This window comes from Chiloscyllium plagiosum, unplaced genomic scaffold (assembly GCF_037043375.1).
Source record: "Chiloscyllium plagiosum isolate Xiang-an unplaced genomic scaffold, Cpla_swu_hap1 HiC_scaffold_23, whole genome shotgun sequence".
NCBI lineage: Eukaryota > Metazoa > Chordata > Chondrichthyes > Orectolobiformes > Hemiscylliidae > Chiloscyllium > Chiloscyllium plagiosum.
The window spans coordinates 57,521,257-57,541,521 of NW_028270161.1; the positions used below are offsets into that span (position 1 = coordinate 57,521,257).

At 42.6% G+C, this 20,265-nt stretch overlaps 1 protein-coding gene across 2 annotated transcripts in view; it reads left to right on the forward strand.

Moving 5' to 3' along the window:
• Positions 1 to 20,265, forward strand: part of plxnc1 (plexin C1) — a 129,813-nt gene that overhangs the window by 40,737 nt on the left and 68,811 nt on the right. For both annotated transcript variants that reach the window (XM_043713333.2, XM_087999708.1), the window contains exons 5-9: positions 684 to 813; positions 3,012 to 3,177; positions 4,165 to 4,273; positions 8,171 to 8,261; positions 8,349 to 8,432. In XM_043713333.2, the coding sequence (XP_043569268.2) occupies positions 684 to 813; positions 3,012 to 3,177; positions 4,165 to 4,273; positions 8,171 to 8,261; positions 8,349 to 8,432 (580 nt within the window). The remainder of the gene's footprint in view (positions 1 to 683; positions 814 to 3,011; positions 3,178 to 4,164; positions 4,274 to 8,170; positions 8,262 to 8,348; positions 8,433 to 20,265) is intronic.

Here is a 20,265-nt window from a genome sequence, read left to right on the forward strand (position 1 = left end):
ATTCCTGATGAAGGGCTTATGTGCAAATATAAATTCTCCTGCTCCTTGGATGCTGCCTGATTTGCTGTGCTTTTCCAGTGCCACACCTTCAAGGTAGATTGGGAGAACCTATTTCTACAACTTTAAGACTACGAGGCATGGTCAAAATATTGGAACCTGACTTTTCATCCATGAAATTGGAAAACACTTCATCACACCTGGGTGATAGAATTCCCATCTGCCATTCCATCATAATGCTAGATCAGTAACTAGTCTTTAAATGAGATTGGTAGAGTTTTGTGAATCAACTGTCATCAGGCTATGGGAATAAGTGAGTGGTTAGAGTTAGATTGTAGATCAGCCTGGTAGGACAGGCTCAAAGAGTTAAGTGGGTCCTTCTGGGTCCTCCTGTTCCTGTATTCCTCAGTCTGGGTTGGTAGAGAGATGTCAACCAAAGGGATGCCTTGGAGTTATTCTCCAATGCTCAGTTATATACAGAAATGTAAACCCATCTGCAATGTGTTACATATTGAAATACCAACCACTTATTGGCAGAAGCCTAAAATTAGCTTGTATGCATATTACAAATGAACAATTTATCTAATATTTAATGTCTTAGGCATTGCACAAGCTTTAAGCTATGAATTGAGGATATCACTTTATAACTCTCACTCAGTACAATGTGTAAACCATATCTTTTAAAGGTGCTTCTTTACCACTGAATGTGAAAGCATTCTTTCAAATTCCTGCATTACCATGAAAGATGGAATCAACAACTGCCTGAGCATAACCTTAAGCCCATTGGCGATAGATGCTTCCTTCAAGAATACAAAGGTAATGAATCAAAACATTTGGAATTCCACCTCGGAAATTTGACTTGTCTAGAACACTGCACACCATACTGGCACACCATATTATTTAAAGTATATTGAGGTGTAGGAGACGGTGCAAAAATAAGATTTACAAGTGCCATACCAGAATCTAGAGGTTAGAATGATTAGGAAACATTGAACAGGCCATTACATGGCAGCACAGCAAGGAGGAAGCGATTCAGCTAGCCAGCCTAATCCCATGTTAGAGCTTTGGGTCCACACTTGTGTCTATTATGGAATGTCAAGTGCATATCTGAGTTATTCCTTGATACAATGAAGGTTTCTGCCTGGGCCAACCTTTTAGATGGTGAATTCCACATTTCTACCAGCCGCTGGCAATGTTCCCTGTTAGCGATTATACAGGTTCTGCAAGTTGCTACCATACACAGGCCTCAGAGGATGGGCACAGTGATGGGAGAAATTAGAAGGAACATAAACATCTGGATGGAATTCTTGTTCCTCAAATCCCTTTATCCTTTCCCTTAAATATATGCCCCTAGTCATTCATCCCTCTGCCAATAGAAATAGATCTTTCCTATCTCCTCTAACTAGGCTCATTATTGTTTTATACACCGCAATTGAATCTTCCCTCAGCCTTCTATTTTCAAAAGGAACCAACCCCTGTGACTATCCAACTTTTCTTCATAGCTGTAATTCTTCACTGCTGGTAACTTCCTTCTAAATCTCCTCTGTGTTCTCTTCAATGTCATGACCTCTTTCCTGCAAATGACCAAAACTGCACACAGTATGCACACTGGAACCCGCTGGTGTTTATACAGTTCCAGCATGACCTACTCGTTTATTAAGAGGGACATAGACAGGGTAGACAGGAAGAAATGTGTCCCGTTGATGAAGTGAATAATGACTGGGGCATAGATTTAAGGTAAGATTTCGGGGAAATGTGAGAAAAACAGTTTCCACCAGAGGAAGGTGGAAATTTGGAACTTTCTGTCTGTAAGGGTGGTGTGGACAGAAACGGTCATACATTTCAAAGGTATTTAGACATGCACTTGTGATGCCATAAGACCAAAACATGTAGGAGCAGAAATAGGCCAATTGGCCCATCAGTCATGGCTGACATGTTTCTCAATCCTATCCTCATGCCTTCTCCTGCCCAAGGCAGACAAAGCTATGGGCCAAGTGATGGAAAGTTGGATTAGAATAATTAGGTAGTTGTTTTTGAATGGTGCAGACTTGATGGACCAAAGGGCTTTTCCTTGTGCTGTAGACGTCTAGGACTCAATGACATACTACCCAAGATCCTTATATTCCTCTGTACATCTGTGTCCTACAACTCCATGTACCTCACACTTCCCTAGATTGAATTCAATTTGTCATTTTTCTGCTCACCAGAACAGTTCGCGGATATTTTCCTGCAGTCCAAAGCTCCCTTCTTCTTTATCACATGATCAATTCCTGTATCATGTGCAAACTTCATAATCATAACCCCTACATTCAAGTCTGAACCATTATCGAAGATGAGTTAGTCCATTTGCAGCAAATTCCTTGTGTATTTTATCCAGTTTCAAATCTAGTTACCATCACATTGCCCAGATTAAGCCAGAAAAATTGGAATTATCACTATATGCAACCATATAAGCTGCAGGACACAAGATACTGACGTAGCTCCATTTTTTATAAATAAACTGCATAAAAGATGAAAACTTTGATTTTCCTATGTTGCTTCTTCTTTAGGAAAAGAAGCAACTGGGAGGTGACCAAAAGAGGTGTTTAAAAACCATGAGGAGGTTTGGAAAGATAAACATAGTGAAGGTTATCAGAGAAACATAAAATAGGTTGCCTTAAATTGAAGACAGTCACTAAAAAAAAACAGTTAGAATTTGGAACTCATTACTGATTACAGCATAGCGTAAGTGAGGAAAATAACATGGTTGTATTTAATAAGAAGCTAAATAAAATAATGAGGGAGAAAGGAATTGAAGGCTATGTTGATACCTTTGAATGAAGAAGAGTGGGAGGAATCTTGCATGAAGCATAAAGACCATCCTAGACCACTTGGCCAAATGGACTGTTTCTAAATTGTAATTAATTCTAGGTAAAGACACTGTAGAATATGAAAGAAAATGTTGTTGTTGCAATGCATTAAGCCTGTGGATGCATTCTGTAATTGTATTTTCATGTCAAACTTTTTTTTACCAGCTCTTTACAGTCAAAGTAACACCAAAATTCAACAATTTCATTAAACAAAATGCAACGTGTACGCTGAAGAACATTGGAAACAAGAAAGTCATTTGCACAGGCAAATTCACAACTGAATGTCCCTGCAATGTTTCCGAGAACTACGCTCAGCTTGAACAGCAGTCAGGTACTCAGCCAACACAGCATTTAATTCCAGCTGGAGGACTCAGGTTTTAGGAAATCCTTGAACTGATTAAAGTGCTGACCGTTCTGCAAAGCAGAGGCTATTCAAGCATTAAAATCAATAGAGAAGGGGCCTCTCTTTAATTCATGATCAAAGCTTTCCAGTTATTGCATCAATTATGCTGTAAATCATGAGATTTACAGCCAATGAAATACTCAAACCCTCAGAATAATCCTCATCCGTAGTGTAACTGATTTTGAACCAGCCCACATGGAGAGTTTAACTCGTTAAAATAGTGGTGGTTGGCACCTAGGGCACTTTGCTGCCCCATCACCTTTTGAACCACCATGACTCTCAAAGTGTGCAACTGCTCTTCGCAGGCAAGCGTGCACCTGATTGAAATGAAACGGCCACAGCCCAATGATGTCTGACACCACACTGCCATTTTAACACTCTGTGTTGGGAGGCCCCAAGAGCCTTGAATCCTCCAGTACATGAAGGTGACAATCAGCATGGAGACAGGAGAGGGACAGGTATTGGCCGATAAGAGCAGAAAACCCCTTCCTGACAAAAAAGATGCCTTGGGGTCTTTTGTTTCTCCCCACAGGATTTCTGTCCCCACAGGATTTCTGTCTCTTCTACTCCACTTGGCCTGGATCAGTCCACAACTTTGTTGGGGAGGGGTACTATTCTCTTCTCCCCATTGATTTCCCTCTGTTGTACTAATTTCAGAACATTCCTTGTAATTTACCCGATTTCAAATCTGATTATCACCACAGTGCCCAGTACAGCAAAAGATTCTAAAACAATCTAACGGAGGGAAACACAGAAGTATGAATGAAGTCTAGGTTTTCAACATGCTTGGGCCTGAGACTCTGAAACCACTTGACCCCTAGAAGCTTCCATCAATCTCACAACCTGCCCATCCTGCGTTAAAACATTCTGCAAAGTGAGATGCTTTAACATGTGCTTCTTGTCTGTTACTTGTAGACCCAATCATTATTGAGTTCGCTGTTAAATCTGACTCCTTGAACTTGGTCAATCGGTCAACAGTCCATAACTGCTTCAAGATTGCAACATCTCAGCAGACTAACACTCCGTAAGTGTGGCACCTCACTTACATAAAGTGAAGCCTTTGATTTAGATGAGGAGAAGCAGACAAAAATAAAATTTGAAAAGTATTTGTACCAGTCACATGGATTATTTTGCTAAAAGCACCTATTTCATTTGTACTATTGAATTCTAGAGGAATTTAGGCTCTGCTTCAGGTTAGGATCAAGTGCAGTCTATACAACAAACTCCCTTCCAGTAAGGGGACAAGGCTTAATTGGAACTGATTCTTTCTGTTCTATCTAATCAGGTAAGGGATGTGTCCACATTGCATGGTTGCTAATGCTCAAGGCAATCTATGTCCTATTGTCAACATAGTTATCACATTGATTTAATTAAGCTACCCTGCATTCCTGGATATTGAGCGTTGCCAGATAAATTTGCCAACTGTCCATGTTTGAGAACAGAAGGAGAATAATTAAACAAGTGGTTTACCAAGGGTATTTGTTTCAGTAGTAACACTCTCATATGTTATGATCCCAGACAAGAAATCCACATTTTTGATAGACTCTGGTTAGGGGCCGATAACATTTAGCTTAAAGTGGATGAAGTGTGAGATTCTAAGTACTTAACAAGAGAGTAAAGTCACATGGTTTCATGGTTTTGATCAAACGAGCTAAAGTTTATTACACAAAGTCAGAATATAAAAATAATTACATTATGTATACAACTCATACTCGAACATTCCAGATTAACATGAGCTAAACATGAGTTAACACTGAAACTGTGGTCAAGCACCCTAGAGATTGGACTTTAATTGGTGAGTGTGTGAAGGGCTTTTGCCCGAAACGTCGATTTTGCTGAAGCTCCTCGGATGCTGCCTGAACTGCTGTGCTCTTCCAGCACCATTGATCCAGAACCTACATAGATGTTACTGACCTGTGGGTCACTAAATCCAATTTAAATTCAATCTCTTTAACGAGTGCTCCAAATTCTTCAGTTTCAAACCTCTGACTTTGGAATGCCTTTGAAACCTTTCTGACTCCAATGTCTCAATGACTGCTCATTTAATTTCTTCCCCAGAGACAGATTCCCCACAGCTTGTTATTGCTACCATATACACAATCGCTGACACAATTTCAGCTTTTATCAAAAAGCTAGCTACAATGAACTACCACCCTTATTCCTCTAAGCTTCAATCAATCTCAGCTATATCAAGAAAATGCTCCTTTTAAGGGCTTCTTTCTGGCATTCTTGGCTGCACTGAACTATCAAAGGCTCCAGAGACTTCTCTTGTCCTAACTCCAGGAGTCTGCTAATAGCTTCAGGCTACTTGAAGACATTTTTTTGTTTTAATACTCTTCCAGTTTCAAACTGCAGCTAACATCTCCCAGCGAATTCTCACCCAGATAAATTTAAACCAGAGAACTTTCCTAAGTGCCACTCATCTCCATGATAACATAGCCTGCTCTGAGCTATTCTTAGTCTGACCTTTAGGCCTTACTGAATTCTTTTCAGCCAATTTGGTTCAAACTCCCTTGTTATTGCAGATCCAGTGAAGTAGGTTACCTACTGTTTTTAGAGTTCTGTCTCTTGTGATTCTACAAAACAAATATGATTAGCATTCTGGATGACCATTCATTTTAGGTGTCTGACAACCATTAAAGTCCAGCATGTTAATTATCTTTGTTTCTTAACCCCTTAAAGCAACATTACTTGAACATAAAAGTGTTTTGGTTGCAGTTATCCAATTTTGTACCTATAAACTTTAATTTCATAAATCAGAAGTTATATTACTAAAACACATGAATTGTAGACCAAATATTCGCAAAGTGCATCTGAGTCAGGTAGCTAACTCTAGCTTAGAAGCAAAATACAATTTTAATGTTTCCGTTCAGCAGGCCTTTTCAGCATCCAGGTCATTGATCTGAATGTTAACTCTCTGTTTCTTCACAGAGGCTGCTTAACTCACTGGGTTTTCCAAGCCCTCTTTTTTGTTCCCAGTCCCACTCCTATAACTTGAGCAGAGGCTGTCATTTCAGTACAATACTGAGGAAGTGCTGCCCTGATGGAGGCACTCAGTGGATGTGAGAAATCCCATGGGAAGATGTACCATCTAGCTAGCTATGCATGTACAATATCCATCCCATTATCAATATATACAAAGGTTTGTAAATTTTTGGAATTTTGTAACCTAGAGAGCTATGGATGTTCAGTCATTGAGAAGATTCAAGTCTAAGTTTGATATCTTTTTGGCATACAAGAAAGATCAAGGTTTATGGGGATTGTAAAGCAAGTAGAGTTGAGGGAAAAGATTAGCCTTAATTGAGCTGTTTCATGGGGCTAAATGACCTGCTTCTGCTTTGATTTCTTACAGTCTTCTGATATTATTAAGTAATCATCTAACCATGGCAGGCCCCTCTTGGTACCATTTCAATATCTTATGCTTTGACATTGTGGCTATTAAGTTGATGTTGACATTTTCACTGGAATTACATTGGAGCTCTGCTGGAGAACTGGATGCAAGTATCACCTCTGAAGGGGTTAGCTCTGCTCAGTTCCTTTGAATGAGGGAGACACTCTGTAAATGATGTTCTACTACATCTCCTGCCTTGGTAATTGCAAAAACTTATGATCCACATTGGATATGGACTTGGCCAGGTGTAATAATTTAGAGCAGAACCGTGGTTTGAGAGGAATATCATCTTCTTTTAAAAAAAGTTTCATTGGAAGCAGTTGAGGACAGTTATGTGAGAGTTGTCATGCAGAGATTGTGGAGGGAAAACAGTGATTTGATTCCGGCATGGGTGGTCAGCGGCTTGCAAGGCTGGTTAGACCACATGTGGAAGCCCCCGCGCTGATCTACTGCAGTGTAATGTTTATTTGTAATTTGTTTATCTGACTGTAAGGTTTATTCTTTTAACTATTCTTATTTCTAACTTATACTATGAATCTCTGTAAGGTAATGCAACTTCTTTTCTTTCTTATTCCATTTTTTTGAATCTAAGTTTTGTACCCCGTTGTACCTAAGATAGTGCCATGAGAGGTGAGATTGTAAACTTTTCACTGTATTCTTGTACTTCTGTACTTGAGTACACATGACAATAAAACCTAATTCTACTTCTAATCTCTTGGTGTCGAGATGTGGGGCTGACTTCTGACACATCAACTCATTTTTAATCCTTCTGCTAATAGAGTCACAGAGACATAGAGATGTACAGCACAGAAACAGACCCTTTGGTCCAACCAGCCTCCATCACTTTCTCTGGCAGCTCATTCCATACACGTACCACCCTCTGTGTGAAAAGATTGTCCCATAGGTCCCTTTTATATCTTTCCTCTTCACCCTAAACCAATGCCCTCTAGTTCTGGGCTCCCACACCCCAGGGAAAAGACCTTGTTTATTTATCCTATCCATGCCCGTCATGATTTTATAAATCTCTATAAGGTCACCCCTCAGCCTCCGATGCTCCAGGGTAAACAGCCCTAGTCTACTCAACCTCTCCATATAGCCCAAATCCTCCAACTTTGGCAACATCCTTGTAAATCTTGTATGAACCCTTTCAAGTTTCACAACATCCTTCTAATAGGAAGGAGACCAGAATTCATGAAATATTCCAAAAGTGGCCTAACAAATGTCCTGTACAGCTGCAACATGACCTTCCAACTCCTACACTCAAAGCTCTGACCAATAACGGAAAGCAAACCAAACGCCTTCTTCACTATCCTATCTACCTGAGACTCTACTTTCAAGGAACTATGAACCTGCAGTCCAAGGTCTCTCTGTCCAGCAACACTCCCCAGGATCTTACCATTAAAAGCAAATTCTAGCACAGATTGGTTGAGCCTGTTGGATTTATTTGTATGGTTCTTGCTATGTATTCCTGCATCTCACTGTGATTTCTAGGTGTTAACATCAGTTTATTTTCTTCCTTTCCTGAACCAGATGTACTGATTGTATCAAATCTGGATGTCACTGGTGTGCAGTTGAACATCGATGTACTTACACTTCAAATTGCCATGGAAATACTCAACAGGTAACCAGTCATTACTGACTGATGCCATTGTTTTCAAAGAAGAAAACCCACCCATGATTAATACCATGAATTATGTTTTGATTTCAGTCCTGCCATCAAATTTATGAAGTAAAAGTAAATCCGACTTCAGAAAATCTTGACATTGTTCTGACTCATGCAAAAGTGCAAAACGTAAGTCTTAAAGTAGCTCTGATATCTATACTTGGACGGTTATGAAAAGAAAAACAGTGTCCTCACCAATATTCGCCCCGTCAACTAACATCACTAATACAGATTATCTGGCATTGATCACATTGCTGTTGTATGGGGTTTATTGTGCATTATAACTTCCATCTGCCTCCATTATAATGGTGACTAGGCTTCAAAACATTCTTCATTCTCTCAAGTGGTTTGGGATGTTTTTGGGTTATAAAAGATGCTATGAAAGCTCAGGTTCTTTTTTCCTGAGGGACAAACCAAAGGCATCCAGTAATAAAATGGATATGAGAAAAATCAAACTGTTTGCCATAGTCTCCTTGATTTGCATGAGCATTAGATTGGAGGGAAGCTAATGTAACCCCATGATATAAACAGGGAGGTAGAGAGAAAATAGAGAATTATAGACCAGTGAGACTGATGTCGGTAGTGGAAAAATGCTAGAGACTATTATCAAAGATTTTATAGTTAGAACATTTAGAAAACAGCATAGATTTACAAAAGGGAACATATACTTGACAAAGTTACTGGAATTCTTTGAGGATGTAGTTACAAGAATTTATCAGGGGGAGCCGTTGAATATTTGGACTTTCAGAAGACACCTATGAAAGAGATTGATGTTTAAAACTGAAACTCATTAGATTGGGGGGGAGCACTGAAATGCAGTAGATCAAAAATTACTACGTACCTGTCAGGCAGGAAAGAGATGGTCGTGTGAGGGAATCTTGGTTGACGAGGGAGGTTGAATGTCTTGTAAAGAGGAAGAAGGAGGCTTACATAAGGTTGAGGAAACAAGGTTCAGACAGAGCATTGGAGGGATACAGGATTGCCAGAAGGGAGCTGAAGAAAGAGATTAGGAGAGCTAAGAGAGGGCATGAAAAATCTTTGGCGGATAGGATCAAGGATAACCCCAAGGCATTTTATGCGTATGTGAGAAACATGAGAATGACGAGAACGAGGGTAGGTCTGATCAAGGACAGTAGTGGGAGACTGTGTATTGAGTCGGAAGAGATAAGTGAGGTCTTGAATGAGTACTTTTCTTCAGTATTTACAAACGAGAGGGACCGTATTGTTGAAGAGGAGAGTGTGAAATGGACTGGTAAGCTAGAGGAGATACTTGTTAGGAAGGAAGATGTGTTGGACATTTTGAATAACTTGAGGATAGACAAGTCCCCCAGGCCTGACGGGATATATCCTAGGATTATGTGGGAAGCAAGAGAGGAAATTGCAGAGCCGTTGGCAATGATCTTTTCATCTTCACTGTCAACAGGGGTGGGTACCAGGGGACTGGAGAGTGGCAAATGTTGTGCCCCTGTTCAAAAAAGGGAATAGGGATAACCCCGGGAATTACAGGCTAGTTAGTCTTACTTCGGTGGTAGGCAAAGTAATGGAAAGGGTACTGAGGGATAGGATTTATGAGTATCTGGAAAGACACTGCTTGATTAGGGACAGCCAGCACGGATTTGTGAAGGGTAGGTCTTGCCTTACAAGTCTTATTGAATTCTTTGAGGAGGTGACCAAGCATGTGGATGAGGGTAGAGCAGTGGATGTAGTATACATGGATTTTAGTAAGGCATTTGATAAGGTTCCCCATGGTAGGCTTATGCGGAAAGTAAGGAGGCATGGGATAGTGGGAAATTTGGCAGGTTGGATAGAAAATTGGCTAACCGGTCGAAGTCAGAGAGTGGTGGTAGATGGTAAATATTCAGCCTGGAGCCCAGTTACAAGTGGAGTTCCGCAGGGATCAGTTCTGGGTCCTCTGCTGTTTGTAATTTTTATTAATGACTTGGAAGAGGGAGTCGAAGGGTGGGTCAGTAAATTTGCAGATGATACGAAGATTGGTGGAGTTGTGGATAGTGAGGAGGGCTGTTGTCAGCTGCAAAGGGACTTAGATATGATGCAGAGCTGGGCTGAGGAGTGGCAGATGGAGTTCAACCCTGCCAAGTGTGAGGTTGTCCATTTTGGAAGGACAAATAAGAATGCGGAATACAGGGTTAACGAAAGGGTTCTTAGTAAGGTGGAGGAGCAGAGGGATCTTGGGGTCTATGTTCATAGATCTTTGAAAGTTGCCACTCAGGTGGATAGAGCTTGTAAGAAGGCCTATGGTGTATTAGCATTCATTAGCAGAGGGATTGAATTCAAGAGTCGTGAGGTGATGTTGCAGCTGTATAGGACTTTGGTTAGGCCACATTTGGAGTACTGTGTGCAGTTCTGGTCGCCTCACTTTAGGAAAGATATGGAAGCTTTGGAGAGGGTGCAGAGAAGATTTACCAGGATGTTGCCTGGAATGGAGAATAGGTCGTACGAGGATAGGTTGACCGTGCTAGGCCTTTTCTCTTTGGAACGGAGAAGGATGAGGGGTGACTTAATCGAGGTGTATAAGATGATCAGGGGAATAGATAGAGTAGACAATCAGAAACTTTTTCCCCGGGTACAACCGAGTGTTACAAGGGGACATAAATTTAAGGTGAAGGGTTGAAGGTATAGGGGAGATGTCAGGGGTGGGTTCTTTACCCAGAGAGTGGTGGGGGCATGGAATGCGCTGCCTGTGGGAGTGGCAGTCAGAACCATTGGCGAAATTTAAGTGGCAATTGGATAGGTACATGGATGGGTGCTTAAGCTAGGACAAATGTTCGGCACAACATCGTGGGCCGAAGGGCCTGTTCTGTGCTGTATTGTTCTATGTTCTATGTTCTAGTTTGCAGGCTGGAAATAAAGAGTCAGAACAGATGGGTCTTTTCTTGAATGGTAAGCAGTGACAGGGATCAGTACTAGGATCCTAGGTATTCACACTATATGTTAATGATGTAGATGAGGGAACTAAATGTAAAAATCTCAAACTTTTCAGATGACACCTTGCTGGGTGGAAAGGTGAGCTTTGAGGAGGATGCAGAGATGTTGCAGTGTGATTTGGACAGTCTGAGTGAATGGGTAAATATATGTCAGATGAACTATACTGTGGATAAATGTGAAGTTATCCACAGTGGGAGCCAAAATAGGAAGGTGGATTATTTTTGAATATCTGTAAATTGGGAGACGGGAATGTTCAACAAGATTTGAGTTTCCTCCTGTACCAGTTGCTGAAAGTAAATGCAGTGAAGAAGGTAAACTATCTATTGGTCTTCATTGTGAGATGCTTTAAATTCAGGAACCAGCATGTCTTGCTGCAATTGTACAGTGCATTGATGAGACCTCACCTGAAGTATTGTCTACCCGTTTTGGTCTCTTTATCTGAGGAAGGATGGTCAAGCTGCAGAGGGAGTGCAGTGAAGGTATACCCGATTGATTCCTGAAATGGCAGGATTGATGTATGAGGAGAGATTGAGTTGGTTAGGACATATTCACTGAAGCTTAGAAGAATTAGAGGGGATCTCATAGAAACCTATCAAATTCTAACAGGGCTCAACAAGTTAGATGCAGGAGGGATGTTCCTGATTGCGGTGGAGTACAGAATCAGGGGTCATAGAACATAGAACAGTATGTTTGACTCTTGATGTTGCACCAACTTTTAATCCTACTCTAAGATCAAACTAACCTACATATCCTTCATTTTACTATCATCCAAGTGCCTATCCAAGAGTTGCCTAAATGTCCCCTGTGTATCTGACACTACTACCACTGCTGGCAGTGCATTCCACACTCCTAACACTCTCTGTGTAAAGAATCTACCTCTGACATCTCCCCAATACCTTCCTCCAAACATCTTAAAGTTATGCCTCCTTGTGACTGTCATTTCTTTCCTGGGAAAAAGTCTCTGGCTATCCACTCTATCTATGTCTGTCAACATCTTGTACACCACAATCAAGTCACTTCTCATCCTTCTTCGCTCCAATGAGAAATGCCCTATCTCCCTCAACCTTTTTTCATAAGACATGCCCTCCAATCCAGGCAGCATCCTGGTAAATCTCCTCTGCACCCTCTAAAGGTTCCACATTCTTCCTATAATGACGTGACCATAACTGAACACAATATTCCAAGTGTGGTCTAACCAGGACTTTATACAGATGCAGCACAACCTTGCGGCTCTTAAACTCAATCCCCTGCTGATGAAAGCCAACACATCATATGCCATCTTAACGGCCCTATCAACTTGGGTGGCAACTTTAAGAGATCTATGGACATGGACCCCAAGATCCCCCTGTTCCTCCACATTGCCAAGGATTAACCCTGTAATCTGCATTCAAATTCAACCTTCCAGAATAAATCACTTCATACTTTTCCAGGTTGAACTCCATCTGCCACTCCTCAGCCCAGCTGTGCATACTGTCAATGTCTCATTGCAACCTACAACAGCCCTCCACACCATCCACAACTCCACCAACCTTTGTGTCATTGGAAACAACTTACTAACCCACCCTTTCACTTCCTCATCCAAGTCATTTATAAAAATCACAAAGAACACAGGTCCCAGAACAGATCCCTGCATAACACCACAGGTCATCGAGCTCCAGGCTGAATACTTTCCATCTACTACCACCCTCTGTCTTCTATGGGCCAGCCAATTCTGTATCCAGACAGCCAAATTATCCTGTATCCCATGCCTGCTTACTTTCTGAATGAGCTGAAAATGTGTTGCTGGAAAAGCGCAGCAGGTCAGGCAGCATCCAGGGAACAGGAGAATCGACGTTTCGGGCATAAGCCCTTCTACTTTCTGAATGAGCCAACCACGTGAAACCTTATCTAAAATCCATGTACACCACATCCACTGCTCAACCTTCATCAATATGTTTTTTCACATCCTCAAAGAATTCAGTAAGGCTTGTGAGGCATGACCTACCCCTCACAAAGCCATGCTGACTATCTCTAATCAAGCTATGCTTTTCCAAATAATCATAAATCCTGTCTCTCAGAATCGTCTTCAATAATTTGCCCACTGCTGTAAGACTGACTGGTCTGTAATTCCCAGGGTTGTTCCTATTCATTTTCTTGAACAAGGGAATAACATTTGCCACCCTCCAATCATCTGGTACTGTTCCAGTGGACAGTGAGGATGCATAGTAAACCTTTTATGTTTGAGTTGAGGAGAAATTTCTTTACCCAGAGAGCAGGGAGCTTGTGGAATTCACTACAACAGAAAGTGGTTGAGGCCAAAACATTATGTGTTTTCAAGATAGCATTTGTGGCTAATGGGATCAGGGACATGGGGACAGGGCAGGATTAGTGTATTGAGTTGGATGATCAGCCATGGTCAAAATGAATGGTGGAGCAGGTTTGAAGGGCTGAATGGCCTACTCCTGCTCCTATCTTCTATGTTTCCATGTTTAATTCATGGCTTAAAACACCAAAGTCAGCGTGGGTTGCCTGTTCATTAAAAATTAACACTTTTAGCTAGGATTGGGTATCTAGTTTCCTCTGACAGTTCTTTTTTGAAGGGGAAAAGTGCTTTGATGAACTAGGATCCTGACTGCATAGTTGTTGAGACATAATGCCACAAGAATAATTCCTATAAATCAATTAAAGAAAGGCCATCTATTGTGGATGGAGAGTCTTTGAACAATTATTACTATTTGCAAAGTTACACCGAGAAGGACATTGGGCACAACCAGTTGGGAAAATCACCATCACCAAGCTCCCCTTCAACTGACCTCTCATCCTCACATGGATCACTGTACATGAGGCTGGTTGGTCAAAGTCTAGGGATCGCTGACCCACTGTGGCAGCTGTTCGCCACACAGGCTGCAGCAATATGGGATTACAAGTTCAAGATTGTCAGCAAGAGAGCTTGAAGTGAGATGAGGAGAAGCCTCTTTCCTCAGAGAGTTGTTAAGATTTGGAACATGTTGCCTGGGAGAGTGATGGAGGCAGATTCCATAGTCGATTTCACAAGAGAGCTGGATATATATTTGAAAGGGATCAAGTTAGAGGGCTATGGAAATTGGTGTGGAGAGTGGGACTAGCTGGATAGTTCCTTTGGGAGCCAGTACAGATACATTTGTTTGAATGGCCTCCTTTTGTATTGTAAAATTTGATGATTCTGTAAGAGTGTCCCCGACCAACCAGGGATGAACAAGGAGTATCTCAAATGTGATGCATCCTATAAATAGATAAAAGGAATTGTCCAGTGGGTGTACATTTGCAACCCTGAAACACTCCTGATGTGATCACCCTCCTCTGTGGTATTCAAGAATTGTGAAAATGATCAGTTCTCGTCTGACTGACAGGACTGGAGCAGAACAAGTGTACGACTCCTCCCAGATAGATTCATTTCCTGTTTGAGCAAGCTGGTTCCTCTTGCTGCTGTGCAGAAGGAGGAATTCTGCTTCGTGGGCTTCTTATCACATGGTCAGTGGGATGGCAGCAGTTTTTACATTTTTGCTGAAAAGGAAGATTGCTGAATTTTTTGAGAAATCCTTCATCGCTGGTTCTTTGAAAGAGTTCAGAGGGACTTTCCAAGGAGCATGATGGTCTTGATCTAGACTCCTACTCACAGACTCCTATAGCAGTGATGGAGGCCATTCAGTCCATCAAATAAATACCAGTTGACCATAGAATAATCCAGAGAGTCCAGCTCCCCCTGTCCAATGCTGTCCCTTACATCACTGTCGAAAATGATTCCCTGTTAAACTTAATAAATATTTTGGCTGATACTGAAAAGTGCTTGGCTGATATTATTGGTTTCTGAAGTCACAAGCGGTGCAGTGAAGTCTGACCTGCTTTCTGTGAGTGAGTTTTCATTCAACTGGATGGTCTGTCAAGTCATATTCTGGAACGCAAAAACACTTACACTGGGACGACAGAATTTCTGTAACCATGTGTGACGCTCATCTGCAGGTTCATGGGTAACAAATGAGTCAAAACCCTTGAACTTCCTTTCCAACAGAACCAACAACAAAATCAGAAATTACTGGTAAAGCTCAGCAGGTCTAGCAGCATCTGTGGAGAAAAAGCATAGTTAGTTTCGGGTCCAATGACCCTTCCTCGGAACAGTGCTGTGGGTGACCCTATAAGAATTCTAGCTGCCACAGCAAAAGTAGGTGATTTGGTCCATCTTGTCTGCTTCACCATCAATAACACTTTGGCTGATCTGATGATCCTCAATTCCACTTTCCTGCCTTTCCCCCATAACCCTTGATTCCCTTAGTGATGAAACATCTCTGTCTCAGCCTTGAATAAACTTAATGAGCCAACTTTGAGAGCTGTCTGAGGTAAAGATTTACACTCCTTTTAGAGAAGGAATCCCTCCTCATCTCTGTCTTAAATCGGTGACCCCTTATTCTCAGATGATGCCCTCTGGTCCTAGACTCTCCTACAAGGCAGATCAACTTTTCTGCATCTACCTGTCAAATCCCCAAAGAATCTTGGATTTTATACCCCAACTTTCCCCAGCACATCCAGCATGTTTATAGTGGGGGTAGCTTAGTTCATAAGATAAAATCCAATTTATAGCTGCCTTTACATAGAACATAGAACATAGAAGAATACAGCGCAGTACAGGCCCTTGGGCCCTCGATGTTGCGCCGATCCAAGCCCACCTAACCTACACTAACCCACTATCCTCCATATACCTATCCAATGCCCTCTTAAATGCCCATAAAGAGGGAGAGTCCACCACTGTTACTGGCAGGGCATTCCATGAACTAACGACTCGCTGAGTGAAGAACCTACCCCTAACTTCAGTCCTATATCTACCCCCCCTTAATTTAAAGCTATGCCCCCTTGTAATACCCGACTCAATACGCGGGAAAAGGTTCATACTGTCGACCCTATCTAACCCCCTAATCATCTTGTACACCTCAATCAAGTCACCCCTAAACCTTCTTTTCTCTAGTGAAAACAGCCCCAAGTGCCTCAGTCTTTCCTCATACGATTTTCCTTCCATACCAGGCAACATCCTGGTAAACCTCCTCTGCACCCGTTCCAATGCCTCCACATCCTTCCTATAGTATGGCGACCAAAACTGCACACAATATTCCAGATGCGGCCGTACCAGAGTCTTATACAACTGCATCATGACCTCAGGACTCCGGAACTCAATTCCTCTACCAATAAAAGCCAGTACGCCATATGCCTTCCTCACCGCACTATTTACCTGGGTGGCAACTTTCAGAGATCTGTGTACATGGACACCAAGATCCCTCTGCTCATCCACACTACCAGGTATCCGACCATTAGCCCAGTACCCCATCTTTTTGTTATTCTTCCCAAAGTGAATCACCTCGCACTTAGCTACATTGAATTCCATCTGCCACCTTTCTGCCCAGCTCTGCAGCTTCTCTATATCCTGCTGTAACCTGCCACATGCTTCCTCACTGTCAACAACTCCTCCGACTTTCGTATCATCCGCAAACTTGCTCACCCAACCTTCTAACCCCTCTTCCAGGTCATTTATAAAAATGACAAACAGCAATGGTCCCAAAACAGATCCTTGCGGAACACCGCTAGTGACGGCACTCCATGAAGAAACTTTGCCATCAACTACTACCCTCTGTCTTCTTCCATCCAGCCAATTCCTAATCCAAACCTCCAACTCACCCTCAATGCCATATCTTCGTATTTTCTGCAGTAGCCTACCATGGGGAACCTTATCAAACGCCTTACTAAAATCCATATATACCACATCTACCGCTTTCCCCTCATCAACCTCCTTCGTCACCTTTTCAAAGAATTCAATAAGGTTTGTGAGGCACGACTTGCCCTTCACAAAACCATGCTGACTATCCTTGATCACATTATTCCTATCCAGATGTGCATAAATCCTATCCCTTACAATTCTCTCTAAGACTTTGCCCACAACAGAAGTGAGACTCACCGGCCTATAGTTACTAGGGCTATCCCTACTCCCCTTTTTGAACAAGGGAACCACATTTGCTATCCTCCAGTCTTCTGGGACTACTCCTGTAGACAAAGAGGACATAAAAATCAAGGCCAATGGCTCTGCAATCTCCTCCCTTGCTTCCCAGAGAATCCTAGGATAAATGCCATCAGGCCCAGGGGACTTATCTATTTTCACCTTTTCCAGGATTTCCAACACCTCTTCTCTACATACCTCAAAGCCATCCATTCTACTTATTTGTGACTCAGTATTCTCATCGACAACAATGCCCTGTTCCTGAGTAAATACTGAAGAAAAGTATTCATTCAGTGTCTCCCCAATCTCTTCCGCCTCCACACGCAACTTCCCCCTACTATCCTTGACTGGACCTATTCCTACCCTAGTCATTCTTTTATTCCTAACATACCTATAGAAAGCCTTAGGGTTTTCCCTAATCCTATCGACTAAGGACCTTTCATGTCCCCTCCTTGCTGCTTTTAGCTCTCTCTTCAGGTCCTTCCTGGCTACCCTATAACTCTCAATCGCCCCAATTGAACCTTCACGTCTCATCTTGAGATAGGCCGCCCTCTTCCATTTAACAAGGGATTCCAATTCCTTATTAAACCACGGCTCCCTCGCACGACCCTTTCCTTCCTGCCTGACAGGTACATAATTATCAAGGACACTCAATAGTTGCCCCTTGAACAAGTTCCACATATCATTTACACTCTTGCCTTGGAGTCTACTTTTCCAAGCCACACATCCTAAGTCATGCCTCACCGCATCATAATTTCCCTTACCCCAGCTATAATTCTTGCCCTGTAGTACACACTTATCCCTCTCCATCACGAGTGTAAAAATCACCGAATTATGGTCACTATCCCCAAAGTGCTCACCTACCTCTAATTCTAACACCTGGCCTGGTTCGTTACCCAGAACCAAATCCAGTATGGCCTCACCTCTTGTTGGCCTGTCTACATATTGTGTCAGGAAACTCTCCTGCACACATTGAACAAACACTGACCCATCTAACGAACTTGAGCTATAGCTTTCCCAATCAATATCAGGAAAGTTAAAGTCCCCCATAACAACCACCCTATTACTGTCACTCATCTCCTGAATCACCTTCCCAATCCTTTCTTCAATGATTCTAGGACTATTAGGAGGCCTGTAAAAGACTCCTAACAGGGTGACCTCACCTTTCCTATTCCTAACCTCAGCCCAAACTACCTCAGATGGCAAGTCCTCATCCATCGTCCTTTCCACCGCTGTAATACTATCTTTGACAAGCAATGCCACACCTCCCCCTCTTTTACCCCCACCTCTGACCCTACTAAAACATTTAAATCCCGGAACCTGCAACAGCCAATCCTGTCCCTGTTCTAGCCATGTCTCCGTAATAGCCACAACATCGAAGTCCCAGGTACCAACCAACGCTGCAAGTTCACCTACCTTATTTCGTATACTTCTTGCATTGAAGTATACACACTTCAAGCCACTTCCCTGTTTACAGGCACCCTCCTTGGAAATTGATGCCATGTTCCTCACCTCCCTACACTCCAGGCCCTGCACCCTGAAGCTACAATCTGGGTTCCCATGCCCCTGCCGAGTTAGTTTAAACCCCCCCCAAGAGCACTAGCAAACCTCCCCCCAAGGATACTGGTTCCCCTCAGGTTCAGGTGTAGACCATCCTGTTTATAGAGGTCCCACCGTCCCCAGAAAGAACTCCAGTTATCCAAAAACTGGAACCCCTCCCTCCTGCACCATCCCTGAAGCCACGCATTTAATTGTTCTCTCTCCCTATTCCTCGAATCTCTATCACGTGGCACGGGTAACAAACCAGAGACAACAACTCTGTTTGTTCTAACTCCGAGCTTCCAACCTCCGAGCTTTACAATCACCTCTGACCTGTCTGAGGTTATGGAGGGTGGGAAAAGTGCCAGGATGCCTATCTTGGACCTATGAGGCTTTTAAGTGACCAACGAATTCCTCTGCTGCCAATTTACATGGGGCAAGGGAAGGTGGAGAGAGGGCAGGCTGTTGCCTCCTTTCAAGGTTCACTACACCCACCCTCCTATGTTCAACTCCAATTTAAGCAATCCCCTGCCACCATGCCCTCTGCACTCTCAAACCTGGCGACGTAGCAGCCTTCCTCCTCACTGGTTGCACCAGGATAGTTGTCTAACGTCCCAGACATCATGGTATTTCTCCACTTGGTCTGGTGCTGCTGAGATTTGAAACATTGATTCTCCTGCTCCTCGGATGCTGTCTGACCTGCTGTACTTTTCCAGCGCCACACTTTTCAACTCTGATCTTCAGCATCTGCAGCTCTCACTTCCTCCTCCTGCTGCTGGGATTCCCGAAGTGCCGGTTGGTTTAATGGCAATCCTGTGGGCTTGGTCTCCCACAACTGACGGAGGAAGAGGGCTCACTCTAAATCAATGAAGGCTGCTCTCAGTATATTATCACTGCTGGGTAGCTGGATATAGGGTCAGTGCACACCACTTCCACCAAGCGAAGCAACTGGAAATCCCCTGCTATTAAAGATCGGTCAGTTCTTGATTACAATGGGCATTTTAAATGCATAATTAGTACGAACGGTGTAGATTAAAAATCTGCACTGTTAATTTCTGTTTTTCCGCATTCTGTACTGTCTGAACATTTTTTTTTGTCCACTCACTGAACCTATTGACATCCCTTTTGTTGATTCCTCCTCACAACTTGCTTTCCTGGACATCTTTGTATCACCAGTAAATATTGCTACAATCCATGACTCCCCTTCATTCAAGCCATTCACCTAGAATGGTACAGGTGGAGACCATAGCACTAATCCATGTGACATTCCGCTGGTTACAATTTGACAACATGAAAATGAGACATCCATCCTGACCACTTTTGGGCAGAATTTAATATGGACACCAGGCTGGAGAACTGGCACATGCCCTGTGTCTCCTCTGCCTCCACATGTGCTGGAAGCTGCCAGTAGTGAACCCATCACAAGTTTAGGATCAATCAGTGGTCCAGGCCTTAGGTGATTGAGGAGGGAAGAGATCTCTG